Raw genomic sequence first — 22,928 nt, forward strand, 5'->3', positions numbered from 1 at the left:
TTGGAGTGTCATTGATTTTCCCAATGCTGTTTGCTAGAGGGAACGGCTGTCAAACTGTTTCGTAATTAGGTCAAGGTTTTGGTCCAATATTGAACCTCAGCCTAAGACAAACAAGTCAACAAAGTTAAATTTCACTGGAAACATAAATATCCACTTTTTAAAAGTAACTACAAATTTAGTGCTTCAGTCCCAAGAAGAGAATTCCGCAGAACACATTAAGAGATATCCAGTGTTTTTACATACAGCTCTTTTCTGTAATTCCACACGTGAACGTTTGCTCCTAAAAACAGCTGCCTTTACAATATGCTTCAGTGGGGGGAAGGGAGACCAAAAGACCATCCAAGTCACATCACCACACATTGTTTTCTTAAGCTACAAATCATTTGTAGTAGCTAAAAGGGATGGGGGTTTTTGTTTTGCTCCACAGTAAGGGCAAATGGATTACTTCATTTATTTCAAAATTCAAGTCGTCTTTTCATTTGATTTAATCAAGGGATTGTTCCATCTAGTCCTATAACAGAACTAAAAAAATCTCACAAAATCCATAATTTCTAAGCATTTTAAGATATACATTTTAAATTAAATGTCTAATTATAAATTTCCGATATAACAAGCCCATTTGATCTGAAATAATTTAAGTCTTTATTCCAATAGCATAGTGTTTAGGAAGGGTAGCTAAAAGACTATACATAACTAGTTAAAATTTAATGTACACAAATTTCCATAATAAAATGGACGTCATTTTAATTATATTCATTTTTTGCTATTTTTAAAGAAATCCACAGAAAATTCTCTAATATCATTTCTGCTGATTAGCTTTGATGTAGTTGGTGACCTAGAGCCACGTCCCTTAAAACAAACATACTGTACACACTTACTGTACAAATACAATGGGACAGCCTACTCCATTCATGAAATCCAGATGACCGTTGCAATTTCACCTACCGCTGTACGGGTAAAAATTAAAGCTTTGCGTTTCAACGTTAAAAAGCAAGAAAATACTCAAAGACTACCTCAAGAGTCCGTGGTGAATTTTAATAAACGTTTTTTAATCATAATTACTATATTGTAGGTAAATAAACGTTTCGTTTTGGCGCTGTTATATTTATGAAATCTATTGCAAAATATTTCCATTCATAGAAGAAAAAAAATATTAACATAAACTAAATCAAATTAACTATTAAACTAATAACTGGTTGGTTTCATGGCTGCGGAAACACGGACACGGCTTTTAAAATATATTTTACGATATAAATTGCTACATAAAGCACTGCTTTGTGATTATTTCAGTCAAGCAAACTGCATCTTTGTTGTCCTTGTTTTTTATACGAATGCACCAGATGACAAATTCGCCTGATCGCACCAGCCAGCTCGAACCTACATTTACACTGTTGCTCCACATTTACTATAATATTCTGTCCATTCACTTGTTTTGAATTACCGTAATTTCCCAAACCTATCGAACACCTCCACGCCATATTTACTTTCTTTATCTCGCTTTAGATAACAGACAAGATAAACAAACAACAGAAAAGAAAAGCACAGCTTTATTATCCCGATTACCGAGGAAGTGGACGTTAGATTCTGCTACATTCGGCAAACAAGCAGCGCGAATTACACGCAACACATGAGTAGTTAAAACTACGAAGTATATGACATGACATTATTTGTAAAGCTTAAATAAAACAACATTCTACAATTTAAGTATCCCCACGTAAGCTGGTTAAGTTTTCCCTTCTGGTTAAATCGTACGGATCCCAGTTCGCCTGGCTTTCCACACGGCGGTAACGGCAGCCTGCCATTCGCGTCCGGGCACAGCGGCTGGATTTCCCAGGGACTCGCTCGGTCGAGGTAAAGACAAAAACAGGCGAAGTTACCGAGGAAAACGTCTGTCTCTTTGTATTTTTCGTTGCGAGGGGGGAAAAGGGGAAACCTGGAGCAGCTAAGTGAACCGGTCACGAAGCCAAACGCAAACGGGCACACGAATCCCAACCTGGCGCGCGGCTTATCCACCGGCTGGCTAGCTAGCTAGCTTCGTAGCTAAGAAAGGGACTCCACAGCCAGTAACATAAGATAGCTAAGCAGGCAGCCAACTAGAGAAGAAACGTTTCAATTAAAAAAAGCTGCAGCGTATATATGCAATGCTCGGTCCTAAATCGATGTGTGGGGAACTTGTCCCTACCGTCAAATCCGTGTTGTCGTTGTCGCGGTGCGTGACGGCACGGATGACTCCGGCTCGCCATCTCCAGCGCCCGATCTCCCCGAGCTCCAGCAGCTCCTCTCCGCTGACACATAGGAACCGCTTCCCAACCAGCTCCGGCCGTGCTTCCACCGCCATGGCCCTTTCGCGGAGAGTGAAAAAAACCCTCACAAACTTAAAAAACAACGCCCTACCGATCTGACATTTACCAAGCGAAACGGCTTTTAAGAACCGGAAAAATAAACAAAAAAACAACCGCGATTTCGTCCTTTGCGTGTCGACCACAACCCGGGGGATTTAAATTTTTTTCAGTCTCCACCCGCAGATAGTCACTTCTTTCCTGCGTGAAACTGAATGCTGGAGCAGACTACTGCCAGCGTACAACCCGTATCCCTCCGCCCCCGTTGAAGCGCACAACAGAGTGAAACCGCACCGAGCAGTCTTCTCCGTCCGCCAGACACAGATTGGTTCTGCGAGAGATTGCTTTCCGCCACAACTAGACTGTTAAAAATAGTACCGTGTCGTTATTGTAATAGAATACATGTCAATTACGAGATGAATTACAGGAAAGCTCAATGTCAGCGTTAGACTTGATGTGAAAAGTGTGAACATAGTGCTTATGATGTGTGAATAAAAACAGCTTTCATTTATCTTTCAATTATGAATGATTACACTAATAAGAAACATGCATGTTTGTTACAAAGGCACACTACCTAGATACATGCCCTCCTAAAAGGACTTTTTGTCTAAAATCATCCTTGCCTTATTAACCTTACTGTCTGTTGCAGAATCAATTATGTTTTGTGCTCTATTGTGTCTCTCTCCCAACCGGTTTATTGCTGCCCCCGAGGCTGACCTTACGGGATGCGCTGTGATGAGGAGAAAAGGCGGGCTGTTATATGTTAAACATGTCCACTGGAGGCAATCAGCTTTCGTGTCACCTTCGGGTCGGGTCAGAAGATGGAGAAAGATATGCCACAGCTGACAAAATCACTAATCACAGTGCTCCACCGATGGTCATAAAATTTGCCTTCTGCCGCAGGAACACCACAATACCTAGAAACGGCATCCTCATATATATTACACATGAGCCTAATTTTTAGTCACTCGAATGAACATCAATGGCTGAAATCAGATTGAGCAGAAAGAGTTCAATAAGCTCGGCCATTAGAATAAAAGCATACTAGCATATTTCTGTTTATGCACAAAGTAATCATGTAAAGTGGCATGAGACAGTGGTATATTCATAAAAGCACAAGGTATTATGAGCATATACGTATAATACTATGTGCCATGGTTGTAGGGCAAATATATCAGTATTGCCAACATCATCATCATCATCACAATTGCCTTTTTAATAATATTTGAATGAATGGGGTTTTATATAGCTATATAATTTAAATGATAGTAATTACACAGAGTGATTAAATGAGAATATGCAAAGAATGAATTTTGCTTCTTATCTGGCCAATGCCAAATGAATGTGGAAGATTAGGCAAAGCAAATGCAGATGATGTGCACTGATGTGATGTTGTATAATGTCAAACACACAATGACTGTAGCATATTGTGTAATGCCATCGAGGTGTGACGTTTGTAATCTTCTTGCAAAACACTCAAATTCTAACCGGTTAGTGCATATTTGGTGTTGAACTCTATTGTAGTCTGTCTCTGCTGGTGTGACAAGAGAATCAGAAGGGAATTTCCCTGAGTAGCGGACATGTTCATGAATAACAACGAGATTAGCAAAAATCTACAACTCACAGACGTCATCTGTTGCCAAGCGCATTCCACTGCATTTGGCGAAAAAAAGGTTGTTCTTTCCCTTATTGAAATATTCATTGTACTGCATGTAACCCCTTAGAAATTGATACTGTCCTCATCTTACCTGACTATGGCATGGACAAAATAAAAGCTGTATGCTTTCTAAGAGTAGAAATAAGTGAAATAGTTGAAAAACGCAATAATTGTTGTGGCTCAGATCCCAGAATGAAAATTAGTCTCTGGGGTCTTAAACGAAGCACAGCAGTCTCTACTGCCATCACCACACTCTATATCTGAAAAAGTACATTGTAGCAATGCTTTCTAATATACACACATGGCATATATGTATGCAAACATCTTTGATGGTGCAGTAGGGTGAAAAGATGTTTGCTTATCAAAATTATTTTCGGTAATAAATGAACATATGTAACATTGTGACCCTGTACTGGATAGTCAGCCATGGATGGATGGATGCATGCATGGATTCTGATTATAAAATTCCTCAAAAGCCCAGCTTCTAAGGGACGGCCCCTGACGACCACCCTAATCAAGCACCACTGTTCAAATAACAGTAAAAAAATTGTCCTAACCAAATCAAATCAGTAGCTGCAAATGAAATTTAAATAAAGGTTGTCACACAATAATAATATCACTTTTATTTTTGTTGTCTGAGAAATAATACCACCATCGTGCATAAATTTTAGTATTATCATTAATAGAAATAACGTGCTATAGGGTAGCAATCACAATAATCATTTCCACAAAATAAACTTGATTTTCAGTAGTTTTATAGATTAATTTACAAGTAACATTTTGAATAGAGAAGATGACACACCTTTGTTTACAAGACTGTCATAATCGTTTTCAGGTTTACAACACTTGGTGGGTGTTTGTGCTTGCTGAGTAATATCCCTCCCCTGCATCAGGGTAATGATGTTCCCAGAAAATAGAGGGCATAAGGTGGGGTACGCTATAGAACGAGCGCCAACCCATTACAGGGCACTCACATTAAACATAACCATGTCACTGGAAAGTGGAGACAGGCTCCGAGAAGACACACAAGCGCTGCCAAAAATAGAACCAGAATATCAGAATCTTCTACAACGACATATCCTCATATGTCATAACTGAAGACAATACCATCCAACATCAGTCGTACAACGGATTATCCACTACAGAGTCACAGAAATAAATGACGTTTAATAAACAAAATACACGAAACGATAAGCAATATATTTTACCTTTCCATCCATCCACCCATCTATATATCACGAATTGATTATAAATAACCGCTTATGTAGTCAGGGTCGCAGTGATATTTTGGAAAATTCAAGACAATTCTCAAAATTAAGTGGAGTATTATTTTTAAATGCCATGTGATTTACGCGTGTGTTTCTTTGTCTTCATAATATTGAATAATATTAGCGCAAATGCGGATACAAAATCTAGTTTACAACTTGTCAATAAGATGTCTTGATCATTTCTTATTTATTCGTATGATTTAATAACCTCCCCGATTAAATAAATACAACATTCAAAATATACCTCGTTTTGCTAAATAACTTAATAGCGTGTTTTCCCTCAGACTTAACAATAGACTCCCTTTCAATCAGCGTCAAGTATGATAGAATGCGTGTTATTCACCAATCCCAATAAGGTATCAAACGGTAAACAGAAATCCATCCAATCAGAATCGAGCAGGAGGCAGAGCTTACAGTTTGAGCTCTGATGACGTCATTTTCATCAGACGAAGCGAGTCCTACCAGTGTGCGTCAGGAGAAGCAGGCAGGAGGGGTAGGAATCTAAATTTAAAAAGTAGTGCACACCCAGGCTGCTCCTAGGTGTGGAACTAGTCGGTTCATGTTCATTTCACGGAAATACAGTTGCCAATCCCATTTTAAGTTTGTCGTTCATTAACGAACCCGTATAATAAGAGTTTTTGAAGTTTCCCTTGAAGTTTTTGGCGCAATCCCACCGGGACCCCTCTTCCTCGCGCAGGCGGGCGGCGACTGAATAGAAGTAAGATGGTGTCGTGGATAATTTCCAGAGTAGTCGTGTAAGTCACATTTACGTTTTTGTTCCGATTTTTCTGCGGATATATTCGCGTGATGGTTGCGATAGTGTTGACATGTATACATTTGGCAGTAAGAAGTTTGCCGTCACCAAGTAACGTGTTTCCAAACAATCTTACCGTGCTTAAAAATTTAAACATGGCAGATGTGGACAGGCCCATACGTTTAACGGTTACTTTAGATAGAGAACTAATATAGCTAGTACGATTAGTAAATGTACGTGTGTATTATACTGTTACAAGTCAAATTTAAGGTGGCAGTTAATGCCATTATACATGGCGTGGTGAGTAGCTACATATATGCACTGTCTTCTGGGTATCAGCTTAGCAAATCCTTTGTTTGTTGCTACTGTACTGATGGTTTACCCAGTTAACTGAAACGTGCTCTGCATACAGTTTCGTATTAATGAGATATATGATTCCATATTCGTCTGTTAAGGTCGAGGCCTCTACTAAAGCCATCGTGGTAAGATTGTCTTATGGATAGCTAGCTAACCGGCTAGCTAACGACTGCCGTGAAGCTAGCGAAAGCTCGAGGCCTTTATAAATTTCTGAGGAATGTGTCACATTGGATACAGGAAAAACCTGCTGCTCCATCTCATGTCAGAGGGCTACGGGGGTGGGGGTGAAGGAGGTAGTGGTATGTAATATACTTAACCCACCTACTCCAATTATAGCCGACTTACAAACACGTTTCACTGGTGCTTGTAATCCGATGAAAAGTCTCTTAATAGGCTACAATATTTAGAATATAAAAAAATAACTTTAATAATTAGTTTACTGGAAAATATTTGGTAATAATAATATTGGCATGCCATTTTAATAGCCAACACGCCGCTTACTACACTTTAAATGCAAGAAGTTTCATTAAGCATTGGTCATAATCCAACCCTAATGCTGGATTTGGAAAGGAGAGAAGGCCATTTGGAAAAGTAGTTAATGCTTGAGAACATCACATGTTCATCGTTCTCTCCTTCGACTGCTTTAACTGAGAACTGATGTACAACTCGTATACATTTTTAAGCAGCTGTTGGTTGATGGAAATAGTTGACATATTGCTGTGTTGATATCGATTGCTAATGAAGCTGATCTTTATTCCTGTTTTGTTGATGTTTTTATTGCATTGTATTGCTTTTTTCTTGGCTGATCCCGATTGCCGAATATTTTAAGCCTGATCTGTCCACGCCGATCTCGGCCGTTTCTGATTTTCTTAGTTTAATAACAATTAACAAGTTAATCATTGAAAAAAACTTGTACTGAACTTTGGTTTATGGAAGCAAAATGTTTTAGATATTTTTTCTAAATAATAATGGCTTCGCAAGTATGGATTTAAATTGTTCATTTCAAGTGTGTTGGGGGTATTTCCTCACCTATCCTGCGACATTAGTGGGGGGAGGGAAAGTGAGGGGCGGGGCACGTGACTGTGGATGGAAACCGAGTTTGCTCATGATATCTTTGCTTATAATTGCGAACCAGAATATTGATCACGATTTTGGAATATATGTGGTGATGTTAATTAACCATTTAACCACCAGTAAGTCTATGCAAGAAACACTGCCTGTAGCATAATAATAATAATAAACTTGGTTATTAAGGTTTGTAAAATAATGTAAAAAATCTGCCATTTCCAGTCACTGGCTGATGGATCTGTGCATCCTTACTTTTTTGCAGTTGATGTTTTACTGTTTCCTAAATACATATATTTAACTAAAATGTATTAAAAAGCAAGAAAAATACCGAGCTTTACGTAAACCTCTTCCGCCACATTCTCATAACTACATTTGTCAGTGTTGTAAGATCATGTGTATTACTCACTTATGTAAGTGTGATGCAGTATCGTGTTTCCTGCTTGCTCTACGTAGCACTGAAAGTCATGGAAGGTACGCTGTACTACTGGATAGTGAGATGCCTTTTCACCTGCTTCCTGTATTTTGTTGAAAGTAGTATGCGATACAAAGGATAACAACATAATATAAAAACATAAGAATAAATGGTAACAATTTACTCTACAGAGCACAGATATAGTATTATGCTATTACTTCTGTATTAACCACAAACTCATTCTTAGTTACATACTGATCTCATGTTGGTTCATCATTAACGAATCACAAAGCATATTTTATCTCAACCAGTTACTGTATTTGTTACTATATCTGTTAATTCTGTAAACCTTTGTGAACTACTGAAGGAACAAGTAATGAACAACACAAGTTAAATACTGATCTCATATTTGTTCATCATTAATAAATCAGGATTCATCTTTCATCCCAAGCATATATATTTGTTACTGTATCTGTTAATTCTGTAAACCTTCATGAACTACTAAGGAATTACTGAAGAAAAAAGTAATGAGTAAAACTAGTGTAACACTGATCTCAAACACTGACCATCATTAATAAATCGTGATGCTTATTCTATCTGCAGTGGCAACTGTATTTGTGCATGATTTGTTCATAATTTGTATTTCAGTAGTAACTGAGTTATTACTAAGTATTTGTACCTCGTGAAGTAAAGCGTTGCCAAATAAATACGATTAAAATGACAAACAAGATAAGATAAAGATTCTGCTTGATATCACTGTACAAACATGGGAAGTTGAGGGGAAAATCTGATCCAGGCCACACCGGCAGATTTAGGTGAAAGGTTACATTTTTACGTGTACATTGCAGATACAAAACTCAGTTTTAGTATGCGGCTGAATTAAAAATGACACTGCTAAATGCTGAGAATTAATTAATACCAGTTAGGATTTTAAGTAAATAAATATTTAAGTTTTGTAATTAAATATGCATGTATCTTTTAGATATGGGCCACTCATTGAATACCAAAACAACAGATTTTTCTTAGTGCTAAAATTAATGTTAGATGGCTACTATGTCTTTTAATATTTGACATGGAATTCCTGAATAATTATACAGTATTATAGGTGGTTCTCAAAAGTAATATCACCCTGTCTGTCAACAAGGAAGTTGCATTAAGCACTCTGAATCATACAGTGTCTGAAAATGCCAAAAATGACATATTGATATTATTATACTGATCACATAGCTATATTCCTGTCATGTATTTGGTGAAAGGATATTTGTTGGAATAATTTTGTGATTAGCACTGAACAGATTTTATTTTTTTTTGGGGGGGGGGGGGGAGATCGATGTTTTAAAATGCAAGCAGGGGGAGTGAGCCGTGTAGCTTTGCAGCTTGATGTCAGGCTTTTCATTACCGACCTCAATTTATCATGAGGGTTGCTGACTCCGCAGAACAAATGGTTTTCCATTAGCTTTTGGATGACTTCATCAGCCTAGTTTTAGTGGGATGTGGTCTATATATATTTAAGAGTTTCCATCAGGCCACCACCCCTGTTACTCCTCTTTAATGTCTTGACATCAATTCAGACTACTTGTAGTCATGATGACATTCAAACAGTTGAAATCTATTAAGAAAAATGATTTTTCTGACGTAGCAGGAGAATCTCTATTGACGAGGTTACAGATGTGTTCCTTTGGCTTCTGTTATGGAATTTGATTGCAGATTTTCATATTTTAATATTGATTATTGTAAATGTACATTTAGTTCATATCCTATGGCCCTAATTATAAAACAATCATGAAATATTTTCAGGGCAATCATATGCAAACTTAAGACTGCAGTTTCTATGGGGATTGTAACAAGAAATGCCAAGAAAAATCTCAACAATGTTTCTGCATTGACATTGGGGTTTCATACTCCAGTTAAAACTGAGGTTTGAATTTTAGAATGTGATTTTACTTTTCTGTATCTGACATCCTGCCCAGTCCTTTGTGCCCAGTAAGGACCTTCTGGTATGCCGTGCAAGTGTTTCTGAGCAGGAAACTAAAAGTTGACCTGAAACAGAATGTCAAGGCCTGTCTGAAGATTTTATTTTTTCAGCTGCTTGCAGTGAGTGAGGCCCCTCTTTGCAAAATTGTTTCAAGAACTTTTTCGGCAGGCAGTTTCCTTTGAGTCACTGTTGGTGAAGAATGGTTCTCATTTTGAAAACATGCTGCCAGGATAGTGTAGGGCCACTTCTCTTTCGTAAGGTGACATGGATTCCTTTCTGACAAAGAAGAAAGACCAGTGAAATATATAATCATGTGAATTTAAAAACAATGACTTGGATGGAATGGTGTTTGGAAACTGTGTGTATGCCCTGTCTGTATGGAAACAGAACTACTTATGAAATACTATATGGGATTTGGTAGGTTCTTGCTTTGCAGAATTAAAAATGATTGCGACACGCTGAATATTCTGCCCTACCTATTCACTCCTGCACGATCAGAACATTACAACATCCACTAATGATTGGTTCTGTAAGTATGCTGCCTTTACGGTTTTTCATGGCCTTATGAATAATTTCTAAACTGCTGGGCACCAAAGGCAGAATTAAAAAGATTTTAGATGGAATAAAAATGTTTTAAGTTTCTAAAACCTTTTCTGAAATGTGACACCTGTTATATGAGTAGCATCAATAAGTAAAACTAAATCTTTGTCTTTTAAAGATGCTTGTTTAAAAAATGTGTCTAGAAATATAAGTGCCTTTTTCACAAACCTGTAAATGACAGGATTCCAGATGGGGGACGCTTGTGTAAGGTCTGGGCCGATTTACAATTGTTAGAATTGTGCAGCCTTGTTTCTATGGCAACAGGGAGATATACTGCCAAGGTGGATCCCTGGACAAAGGCCATCAAACAAATGTGAAGTTGCATGTTATATAAAAATGCCTTAGATGGGTCAGTTCATGTCTTTTTAAAAAACATTTCCAAGGGCTTGTGAATGGCTGTTCCTTTTCAGCACAGAAATCATATCGGGTCCTTTTTCATCTTGATTCTTTTTGGTATATTTGAAGGTTCTTTGCCTGTGTAGCAAGGACGCTATTCTGGCTGTTGCAAAAAAAAAAAAAAGATGGAAATATCCCTCAGCTGAGTTTCTGCTGCTGTAAGCAGATAATCCTACCAGTGGATTAAAAGTTAGGTATCATATTGCTCTTTAGCTATTTAGCTGAAGAATATTCAATTATCTGCTGTTATTCACTCTTATGCTGTAACCATAGTCGCTGTTTTTACCCTGTTGATTAATTGCTGATGTGATCTGCTTCATTTCTTTTCTGTACAGCTTTATTTTGATGTACTGTATTTTCAGTATCCCAGCTTATTTACTGTGGCTTAAATCACAGTTGGTCGTAGCTCCTTTGAAGAGCTGAAAGTCGTACATTTCTTTTTGCCTAGCAGACATCTCTGAGTGTACTAATTTTTCCCTCTTAAACAAGTATTGAGAGTGCATATGTAGAGTACACACTGAATGTTCAAATACAATAAAACTTACAAACTGTTGGGGAACAAGTTCTCATCAGTAATTATATATCCATAAAGAATAAAGAGAGGCTGTAATAATTGGCATTAAAAACATAAATAGGCTTCACTGGCTAAATTGACGTCTAACCATAACCTTGGCTAAATAATTGCCCGACAGTAAACCCAAACCCTGTAGCAGCCCGTTAGGTTTTAATAGCATTCATCATTTAATAGTGATTAACCACGACCACCAACTTTGAAACTTGGGTACTGGGTTTAAATTTGCAGTTATAGAACAGACTAGCTAGCTAATTAAATATGTAGATATAGCTAACGATTTATGGAGGAATGCAAAACACTGAAAACCCGAAGAAACATTACCTTGGTATTTTCATAACTGCCATGTTACTTGGAAAATTACCCAGCTGACAAGTCAGACTTGTACTTTAAGTTTCTTGTACAGTTTTGAAACCCACCTAAAACGGGCAATTTCTTGTGTTGATCGTCGTGTTTACAATTGATAAGCACTTGGAACCATGTGTGTTTGTAAGATAGTATTAGTGAGTTGATTTTTAAATGTTACCTTTCCCTGTGCATGAACCACATCCTACACTGAGTGTTTTGCCATTGTCTAGACTACTCAAGTTTTTTTTTAACAGGACCAAAGATTAAAGCAGATGAAATACAAGGAAGGATAAGAGGAACCTTTTTATTTAATGTGCATAGCACTGTCTGGGGGGGGGGGGAGGGGGGGCGAAGTAAGGTGAGACCGAATTCACTGCAGAATTAACAGCAAACAATCAGAAATGCAAACAATGGATGTTCCTAGTGTAAAAGACTTTTCACTGCATATAAATTCAAGTTTCATGGACTTGCATAGAAAATGAAATGGATGTTTGTCCCGAAGGTATCCAAGAGTGAAAGTCATCGTTAAAATGGGGACCGTATTTCCTGGGAATGATCGCATTTAACCATGAAAAATAATAATTTTGAAGCATAAACTGGTGGGGAATAGTGGTTCCGTACACATGCGTATATTAGAATATTAGTATGAACAGGGTTTAATATGATGGATATTTGCTTATTGGTTTAAAGAGTTCGTGATTCACCCTAGAATCTGCACAATTTAATAGCATTTACTCAGAAATGCTATTAATAAACATTATTATGGTACATGTAAACATGGCTGGTTGCATTGCATAGCACACTTTTATGTGTGTGCACTTTTAATCCCATAATAATCAATACAGTTTGATCAAGTCCAGATGGAGGATGTCATTTTATTAAATGTCGTCGTATAATGGGTACTGTCCCCCCCATCTGTGTGATGTAATAGAAGGGCAAGTTGTAAAACGGCCATGTTTTTAAACAGCATTGTGTGAAATGTTGGTGTAAATGGTTTATGCTAATAGATCAATTTAACTGCAAAGGTCAAAACATGAGGTCCATCTTAAAGTGGTTCAGTGGTTATTCCATTGGGACTGGTAGCACAGATCAGTCTGAATTGGAGTCTGCTGCAGCCAGCTTTCAAATGACTGGCTGAAGCTTCCATCTGGTTTGTTTGTACAGGTCACCTGTTCACGGCAGGCGTTTTTCCTTTTTTGGTGTCTCTTCCGGCCTTAGTCCTTGGAAGAGTGTTATCAAAATACCACACTCGGAATCATTTCTCATTTCTAAAATGTGTTTTGAGAAAATGAATGCAGTTGCATTTTACCGAGCGACATTTTAACATTGATTGCGTGCGCGCGTGTGCGTCCTTCCGTGCCTGTTTTGAGCATTTGCTCTTCTAAACTATCATTTATCCTTTTTCCTATTCAGACTCCTTTTTGGAACCCTGTACCCAGCTTACTCCTCCTACAAAGCTGTAAAAACCAAGAATGTAAAGGAATACGTAAGTATAAATAACAAGCTCGAAATCCCCTCCCTTAATAACCTCAGAATTTAATGTGTACTGGTATTTCTTATTCAATAAATTTCCTGCAGAACATGCCTTGGCATGAAAATGTGAATGATCCGTCTGTGACAGTAAAACAGTAAGGCTTTCTCTTGCAAGTTGCTGCAAAGCATGTGTGTAGGGCTGGCGTATGTCACTGAGTGAGTCATCCAGTTCCCTTTCAGGTGTGCCAATTTGGATTCTGTCTCTGAACACTACCCTCAGAAAATCAAGCTTTTTTTTCTCCCCTCTTATTCTTAATACTCGTATGTTGCTGAACTGAAAATTACATTTTGTACTGGTGTGGTTGGGTAGGCCTTTTTATTCCACTACTGCTTTTATGAAGAGAGAAAGAACTGGACTCTCTGGTAGGGTTGCTGTGACCCTGTGCCAAAAGGGGTTGGCCACCAGTTCACTGGGGGGTGGGGGGTGGTAAGGGGGAATTCAGTTATACAGTGTATTTGCGAGGTTGTTCTTTTCATTACTGATCTGTGATTTAGTATAAAATGAGAATTCAGGGCTTCATTTTTTTCCTGATATCCTGAACCGCCCCTCTGAAGTCAATAGCCTCATTTTATGAAGTTTTTTTTATTGTTTAATACTGTAAGAGGACTGGATATAGAAATAAATTACTGTTTGCATAAAATATTTTGTGGCTGCATTTAAAAACAATGGCTTGCTAACTCACAAACCCTTACGCGGCTATTTTTTTAAACGTAAAGTCGAGGGAAAGAGTTTTTAAATCGACAAGCGTGTTCTGCTGGAGAGGTTGGCTTATTTAGGCTGGTCTGCCGTTGGTATGCATGATGGCTGCCGGCTGGCAAGGGGAGACGCTTTTTGTACGATGAGCCGATCATTTGTTTCTATGAAGAGAATCCAAGTTCCAAGCTGGTTATAGGTTTTATGCCAACACGTCACCAGGCTTTCGTTTTGTTTTGCAAGCTGCTTGGAGCAGTTTGGAGTCACATGGCATTGGGTTCATTTAATTGTTTGGTGTGGCGCCTCAAGGACACCAGTGTCAGACTGTATCATCTTTATTAGCTTAATCAGTAGAAGTATGAAGCTATGGGTAACTCTGGCCATGACACGCATTATGGACTGTGCTGCCTAGCCTCAAGGTGATTCCAGAGTATCTTCACACTTTCCTGAATGTATATGATCCGTCCTGGAGGGATTCTGTTTACTGTCAATATTCAGGTTTGTTAGTATGTGTTGTTTGGTTTGTTTTCTTTTTTTTTACTATATCAATTTTAGTGTTACCATTCAGTGTCTGACTGGCTGACCGTAAAACGGATTGACACATTTGTGTATCTAATTTTGTTTTGCATGAGAACCCTAACTCTGGCCCTCACCCACCAAACGAAATTTAAACAAAGGCAGCATTTTGTGGATCTTTACACCATAAAAGGGTGCGCACATCGCAAGCCATTTTGTCTTCTGCTGTATGATGTAATTCATTGCAGTCTTTTTGAAATCAAGTCTGGAGGCAATCACCAATATATTCATCAGTACTGCGTCTGTATATTTGTACTGGACTAAAGCTGCTTTCTGTTAACTGTAAATATAGCTTTCTGTTTTGACCTTCATTTGATTTTCAAAATGTACTTTGAATGTCTGCAAGAGATCTATGCACATCGGGTTGTTACGGCTGTTTGTGCTTGCTTAATATATTTTTTCAAGTATTTATATCTTGCTTTTTTAATATTATCTGGAACGTTTAGTGTAGCTTTGAATTTTGCCATTGAAATTTTAAAATGATTGTTGAATTTTCTTTGTACATTATAAGAATGCAACTAGTTGAATACCGCCTTCCATTCAGTTTGAATAAGCATTCAGTTTGTTTATCAGGAGTAAGACAGTGCTGAAAATCTGTGCTGTAATTCCTATGCAAGGTAACGGCTGTTTGTGGGTTTTTTTTAATTTCCTCATCTTTTCATTTTTCTTTAGAAGGTTGGGAGAACAGTAGGTACACTTAGTAGTATTTTCAGTGTGGACTATGCCTTTCCTGGAAAAGAGGCTGTCAGTTTGTTGCAAATTTCATCTTTGTCCCTCTTTCTGCATTCAGCAGTTCTGAGATTGGAAAAGGTTTAGATGTTGTTCTGATCAAGTCTGCCTTTCAGTATTCATCATGTGGCAGTTTCTTTGTGCAGTACTTTATAGTGGATGGTGGTGGTTGAGTAATACAATGCTTTTCAGTAAAATGAGAAACCTAATACCGACTACATACTGCTTTTGAAAGGAGAACTTGTATGTAATTCACTGTCAGTACAAAATGCATACTAGTTTACTCTGTCTCACACTATCAAATGTTGGCTATAAAGTATGTTTATGAAAGTTGCTCTGCCCAGAGATGGACTTTTACTGGCAAGGTTTTTTTATATATATATATAAAAAACCTCTACCACAAAAGCCACATTTTATAGGCTTGAGAATATGTCATGACTGTGGTTACACTTGTCCTAGAATATACAGTGGATGGCAGTCCAGTAGTTGAGAAACCTCATGGAAGAATCATTTTTAAAAATAGTGCAGGACACATCATGCTTTGTGCTCTGCTTGTTTTTAGCATGTTATGTGGAGTATTTGGTTTACGCACTTCAGCACAAGCTTATGTTTACCACAAACAGCAGGAGTTTTTGTTTCCAGAGCCGATTCATTTTTCATTCCAGTGGTAGACTATGATATGGACTAGATACCTTTGTGCAACTTAGCAATATTAAGCTGGTTGCACATTAGCATAATGCTGCATCTTTCATGTTCTTTTTTTTTTTTTTTTTACTCACCTGGAATAATAGTTTCATTCTACCAAGGTCTTAAAACCAGTAAATTGACGTGATGATTCAGTGTTTTGTGTCCCTTTAGGTCTAAGTGAGAAGTGTCAGCCGAGACTCTCTTAAGGACGTAGGTTGGGAGACTGTCCTCTTGCAGTCTACGTTTCAAGTTAGCTATAAACAAATGCAAGACTCACAGGGTTCATTGTGAGGCCAACAATTAAATCTGATGCTATCCGTGAGAGTAATAATTGCTGCACTGCATAGATTAGTTTTACTTTGCTCACTGAAGCTGAAAATATCACCTAATACCTCAGAGAGCTTGAACTGAAGGCTGGGATCACATGACTGTCTGTCTGTGCTATCTTTTGAAATTGAAATGCTAAGAAGCCTCTGAAAGCCTGATGGAACTCAGGTCCACGATGGGGATAGGCAGCGCATACAAAGTAGGCCATAACACTGAGCTTTGCAAGATGAGAATTACAGCCGCAGCTGTCAGGACTTTTGCACATCATTCTCTATATTTCAGGGCAGTCATCGGTCATTTGATCAATAATTTAGCTTTTATAAATCAGAAGTGTATGAAGTAAATGATAACTGCAGAAGAAATACCTGAAATTGATTGTGAAATGTGTAGGACCACAGAAGCCGCTGTGGTACATGGACACTTTTTAATATTATATGTTGTATGATTTAACTGTTTATCTAGTATCAGCATGTCCCGTTTCACTCTGCCGTCACGGTCCGTTTGTCTACTTTCCCCTGCATCAAAGTGCCCTTGCCCCAACTTCGACTGTGCTTTTGCCCTCAGGTTCGCTGGATGATGTATTGGATCGTGTTTGCACTCTATACAGTAGTGGAAACGATCTCAGACCTCACAATTGCCTGGTAAGATATCAAATAAATGATTCCAATAACGTTAAAGGACACGCATGCTCTGTTCAGTTGTGCTGCCTTGAAATATCAAAATGCTCAAAAAGAGGTCAAAATGCTCCGCAAACAGAAGCTGCCTTTACGATGTCCGTTGCATTATGTCATTAACAGGATGCATGTTGTTCAATTTGAAGGTTTCCCCTGTATTATGAAATCAAAGTTGCATTCGTGATTTGGCTGCTGTCTCCATACACTCGAGGGGCCAGCCTTATCTACCGAAAATGTCTGCACCCTCTGCTCTCGTCCAAAGAAAGGGTATCGTATTCAGTCGCTGCACGGATTGGTTCATGTTTTTCTTCAAACTGTTGCAATGAAACATCTGCACTGGCATCATAACATTTATATACGCATTTCCATTTGTCACTTTCCACACCTACCAGTAAGGAAACCATTCTGTGTTGCTAATAAACAAAGTGGGCCTGTTTTCCGCTGCTTTTCCTAATGATAAACACTTCCTTTCTAAGTGGCCTATCGTGATATTTTTATGCATTTAAGTTATCAGTCTTGCTTTCATTACTACTCCCCTGATAACGACTAAATTTAAGAGTATTCTAATGTAGTGAGGGACTGGGGAACCCAGTTCATGGCTAATCTGTATAATGACTAATTTGCTAATTGTCAAATGGAGAACATGCTTAAATCATGTTTTATACTAATGATCTTTGATGTGATTCGGAGACATCTCATATCCTACCATATGGAATGCTGTTTGCATACAACAGGCAGCACACATGCCCCTGCAGAGCGAGTGAGAACACAGCACATCTTTCTCTTTCTTCTAACCGTCGTTCATTCCACTAGGAAATTGACGACTACATCACACAAGCCAAAGAGCGAAGCTACGAAACCATGGTGAACTTCGGCAAGCAAGGCCTAACTATAGCTGCGACCGCAGCTGTTTCTGCAGCTGTCAAGGCAAGTCCCGCTCTGCACGGCTGCAATTATAGAGCACGTGGTTTTCTCTCAGTATAACGCAAATGGTCAAACAAATCGTTTTGCAGTTGCTTGGAGAGTTTCAGAAAATCAGGACAACGCCTGTTTTCCACCTCATCCACGGTGGTATTTTTATCCAGGCATGCCACACTTTTTTGCAATTTTAAGCTGCAAGTAATATGAGTGTTGTGATACCGGTTAATGCATTACTGCTGGTGGTTGTGCATGGTGTTGTAAATAAAAGTGAACAAGTTTTTCCAGGTGGCAACAAAATGAAACTGAACATAAAACACGAAGCATGCTGTAACGCCCCCAAGTGGTTCTTGGAGAATCTGATTAATCGGATATGCGTTATACTAAGTGCCAATTAATAGCTTCGAGTCTGACACGGTATTTTATCTCTGAGCTGTAATCAGATGGAACACGCGGGTTCTAACGGCGATGTGCTTTTGGTTTCCGAACTCGTCACGTCAGGACATTAGAAGGGAGGATGTGAAGAGTTGGGTGCCGATTTTAAGAGGAAAGGTCATCATCGCGTTGGGTTGCCTCTGTAAAGTGGACCCAGTGAGCTGTGAAAAGGCTATTCAGTTCTGTCTCCATTAAGAAGACCATTGATCATATTTTCAAAGGATGTCTATTTCATGTCTTCCTTATTGTGTCCTAACTCCTGTGTTGCTCTCTTTCCACTCTTTACTGACAAACTGTCTTATAGGGGTACTTCTCTGCTTGCATCTGTTCTCTACCGCTCAGATCGAGGTAATGGAAAAAGAACATCTAGCATGGAGGAGTTCATACTTTCTCTACCAAATTACTATACGAGTGTGTTTCTTCAGATTAACAAACCTCCTGTCATTTTATACATTTATGCTTGTCACAGTGATCTTGTAAATGGTTAAGTGTCAGTTTGTTTCAGGATGCCATCAAAATCAATCATTCACTTCCCATCCATGACCCAAACATAGGGACATAAGATCCAAGTGTGTTTTTCCTTTTTCCTTCCATTTTTCTCGCTTATGATTTTCTAGAAATGCTTTGTGTTACCGCTTGATGTTTTCATGGAAAGCTCAGCTTTGAATGAAGGACACAGCGACGAGCTGAGGAGTGTCATCTCTGCAGGGGCAAGGTGCCATCACAGAGCGTCTGAGGAGCTTCAGTATGCACGACCTGACGCAGATTTCTAACAGCGACGTTGCAGGCCAGCTGTATCCAGGGTTCAATCCTGCCACAGTTGCCAAGAATCCCAACACCGAGGGTGCTGGTAGGTATCCACAGCTCCTCTCACCGTTCTCAGAACGTGGCATCCAAACACAGCAATTGTGGCTGCTACCAATGTCAGTGCATGTCATGTGACCAGCTGTGGCACTTGCCTAGACGAGGCTGACAGCCATATTGTTAGGCGCCATACTGGAAATGAACTGAAAGCCCCGTCGTTTTCTCAGGGTGGTTTTGCAGCAGCGTCCCCCTGAACGGAAAACAATACCGTCAATCTTGACATAATTACACCTAATGTACAGATTTGTATTTACCTCAAAATGTAAAATGACTAATAACACATTCTGAACATGAAAGGTCTGGAATAGGTTTGTGGGAGGATGAAGGGGAAAAAAGAGCATTTTCCTAAGACAGGTTCTGAGTGGAATACATAATGTGGTCTATCTCAGTATGCTAATGTTCAGCATTTGAAATTCCACTGGCATCCAGGTCATTTTGATCTTGTCTGCAATAAAGCCGTCATAAAAGAAGCATTAAAATGCCAATGGTTTTCCGAGAAAATGGGGTGTTATCAGCTGTTTCAGTAAATTAATTGCAATTTTAAAAGGGATTTTATATAGGCAACTGTTTAATTCTCCCTAATCTTTTTGTTTGAGCTTTTTAGGAGGGCTACAGATCAAAATATTTAGTCTCCTCTTCAGTCCATTCTTGGAATTAAATTCATTTATTTCAAGCCACTTTGGTCTAATATGTAGTCTTCCTTTGACATAATCAGTTTAATTATTTGTTACTTTCAGTGATTGGCACATTTTTTCCGATGACATTGATTTACAACCCAATGGAAATTCAGCGTGACCCGGTCTTATTTCTTCGATTTGAAATGCATGCTAATCTGCGATTTTTATGGTTAACATCCTGCTAGCAATGAGAAGCAGTTGGAACGTTGGTTCCCAACACCGTTGGTAATCTATTTCCTGATTTCCCACAGAATAATCTATTCTATGTGCGTCTGACTGGAGTGATTCTACTTTCATTTCTGCCTAGGTTGCAGAATAACTGAAAAAGTAAAAATAGCCTAGGAGAATTAATTGCATACTTCCAAATCCCAAGTAAGTTGTTATACTCTAGTAATCAAAAACAGACATGGAAACAAACAAAGGGAAGGGGGATGGCCAAGCTAAATATGTTGCTCTGGAGCCCTCTTGTGGTGAGTTTAGAAATGTAGTATTCGCCATTGTTGAGGAATGCTTGAATTTGTGTGGTAACAGTTGGTTTTGATCATTTCAGTGAACTGATACTACGCTCATTTAAACAGCGGTGGCTTGTTGTAGGGTCTGCCGTTTGGCATTGACAATTAGGGTTTCTTTGTCTCTGGTCTCGGAGCACCCTGCCCCCCCATCGCTTGGGCAAGGCTGAAGGAGGCAGTGCCAGGAACAGACTGTGACCAGCAGGACATGGGGCCACAGCTGCTCCTCTCCCTGCCTATACAGGACTAGGACTTGTGACCTGCAAGGGGTCACATGCCTCTTTCAAGTGACACGACTTGGAAGAGAGGCGACCTTTTATCCGCGTCGCTGGTTCGCCGGTTCCTGATGTGGCCCCATTGTCACCAAGCACTTGCTCTTCAGCACCATTCAGACCATTTGAAAGGATGCTTGTGGTTCGCTTTACAAATAGAAATATTATGGATTGTAATTTGGAGCTGTTGGTTAAGAGTAAATTTGTATGAAATAGTTTTCCCCAGAAATATTCGCTTGCTTGCAGAATATTACGCTTACAACCCAGAGGAAAGAAGCGATGAAGAGGTCGAAGGTACCTTCTCGGAGGACGAGGCAGTGACCCAGCGTGGTTTAAGAAGGTCCCAGAGTGCAAAACTTACGCGGTCAAAAGTGCGTAAAGAGGTATGTCCAAAAAGTAGTAGTACGACAGTATTACAGGACGTTAGTACGCGTAGTACGGCTTTTTAAAATGACTAAGGTGATTTGTGTCTGCCACACACTGACCAGTTACTTCAATTTCTTTGTTTTTATTTTTTAATAACTTCCCCTTAGGTTCGTTATGGGTCTCTGAAGATTAAAGGAAAGAGAAGACCTGTAATAAACCCTGCACATTCTGCACTATGAATTTCACTACTGAATTTAGTATATATTTCAGTTGTAGGAGATGGATTGTAAATATTTGCCTTGGTTACCAGTCTTACCTTTTTGAAAATCTCCTAGCATGTAAGTTAGTTGAACATTGGTAACATTTTAGAGATAATTTATTGTAATGCTTATTCACAAGCAGTTACAGTAGTGCATCTTTTTCATTTTTATTCGTTTTTTTTTCAGTGACTTTGGTGGGTTCTTTGGTTGTTTCTATGAATTATTATTTTTTTTAAGACTATTGCGTGGATTATTTGTCCTTTATTTAAAGTTTTCCTATTTCCAAAGCTTCATCCATCTCTGCTGGGTATGGACTTCTTGCTTTACAGCTTGTGTTTAGTGCGCCATATTTACTCGTTTGACGTGACTCTCTTTTGCGCAAACGACTATCGGCAGGGAACCAAACGTGTCTTATGCGGGGAATATTCCAAACTGAAAAGGAGTCAGTTGTGTATAGATTCTGGTATAGATTCTCTGCAGACATTTTCTCCAGTGTATGTGTGTGTATTTTTTTTACCCATTTTTGTTGGTCCCCTTCAACATTCACCACAACAAGCCATGTGTGTTTTTATATACCTTGTCATAGCTTCTCATATCGGTATGTTTTCCTGCCTATTCTGGTTAGGATAACCAGAAAATAATGCATTTTAATACTAAAGCTGATGATACTTGATCATGTTCAGATTTTTCTGAATATAAATGTGTGGCAATCTTTATGAAACTGAATGTATATATTGTATCAATAAATTTTGGTTTGATTAAACAAATTGATCTTTGCTTTCATCTCGGTACCTTTGATTTTAGCTCTGTTAGTGGAAATGGATGTTTTCAATTAGTTGGTGGATCATCAAACTAGCTGTAGTTCTGTATGGAATCAGCTAATTAGCCGATCAACACGACCAGCAACATTCACATTCTGACCTAAATCACGAACCGAAATGATTAGTGGGAATTATTTGCACAGGTTTTCTTTGACATTTTTACTCTGTTTCCTGTCGTATTTTTTCCATTAATATGAAGTATGGTATAGTGCAGGTCTTAAGAATGAAGTAACACCTTTCTGATAGCAGATTGTTTTACTTCCCAGTCTGGCCCTTGGGGTTCTGCTTCTTTCCTACATGGAGAATGTCACATAAGACCCCCTGGGGTCATCCGATGTGAATGGGGCCTAAATGGGAGGGGTGGCCAGCAAAAATGTAAAACTCTAAATTCTAGGCAGGAATATTTAATGACTACTAATTTAATGATTAAGCAGCATAGATATATTAAATGATGTGTGTATTCTAGTATAGGTGTTACCGTTTTTTCCATTAAAATGATCATTTATACAGCTTGCAGACACCTTAAATGAAGGTCTGGGGGGGGGGGGTTTGCTATCATCTGTACCGCATTTGTGGAGAAATATAAATACAAGAAAAATATACAAGAATTTTGGAATGCAAAAATAACGTATTTTCGCGATATTCAACATCTTTCCCATACGAATGTATAATTAGGCGATACATCCGAAATTTCAAGTATGCTTGATATTCATTGTACGTTTCATCACTCGAGTAACGTACAATGCAATTGCGTAATGGCGCGTTGTGCCCGCTAGGTGTCCCGCTTAAACTGTACAATGATCGTTATAGGCAATTAGCTTCCTCGGTTCCTTATACTGAC

The 22,928-nt window shown here is 38.7% G+C and overlaps 2 protein-coding genes across 2 annotated transcripts in view; one reads left to right on the forward strand and one right to left on the reverse strand.

The window, feature by feature from the left end:
• Positions 1-2,615, reverse strand: part of jmjd1cb (jumonji domain containing 1Cb) — a 74,000-nt gene extending 71,385 nt beyond the window's left edge. Inside the window, 1 exon segment of the mRNA XM_048988120.1 lies at positions 2,183-2,615. Coding sequence (XP_048844077.1) covers positions 2,183-2,338 — 156 coding nt within the window. The 5' untranslated portion in view covers positions 2,339-2,615.
• A 3,100-nt stretch (positions 2,616-5,715) lies between these two features.
• Positions 5,716-22,033, forward strand: LOC125715558 (receptor expression-enhancing protein 3-like). The gene is made up of 8 exons (XM_048987256.1): positions 5,716-6,019; positions 13,159-13,231; positions 16,856-16,932; positions 17,112-17,232; positions 17,779-17,892; positions 19,027-19,168; positions 20,887-21,023; positions 21,174-22,033. Exons 1-8 carry the CDS (start codon positions 5,988-5,990, stop codon positions 21,243-21,245), a joined length of 768 nt encoding a protein of 255 aa, XP_048843213.1. The 5' UTR covers positions 5,716-5,987; the 3' UTR covers positions 21,246-22,033.
• Positions 22,034-22,928: the final 895 nt, after the last annotated feature.

The sequence above is a fragment of the Brienomyrus brachyistius genome, chromosome 20, assembly GCF_023856365.1.
Source record: "Brienomyrus brachyistius isolate T26 chromosome 20, BBRACH_0.4, whole genome shotgun sequence".
NCBI classification, from domain to species: Eukaryota; Metazoa; Chordata; class Actinopteri; order Osteoglossiformes; family Mormyridae; genus Brienomyrus; species Brienomyrus brachyistius.

What these genes read in the sequence shown, in the direction of transcription:
- LOC125715558 (XM_048987256.1), top strand. Translation starts at nt 5,988, where the DNA reads ATGGTGTCGTGGATAATTTCCAGAGTAGTCGT. An exon ending in ATAATTTCCAGAGTAGTCGT is followed by an intron (nt 6,020 to 13,158) that starts GTAAGTCACATT and finishes TTTCCTATTCAG; the next exon opens with ACTCCTTTTTGGAACCCTGT. An exon ending in TCAGACCTCACAATTGCCTG is followed by an intron (nt 16,933 to 17,111) that starts GTAAGATATCAA and finishes TTCAATTTGAAG; the next exon opens with GTTTCCCCTGTATTATGAAA.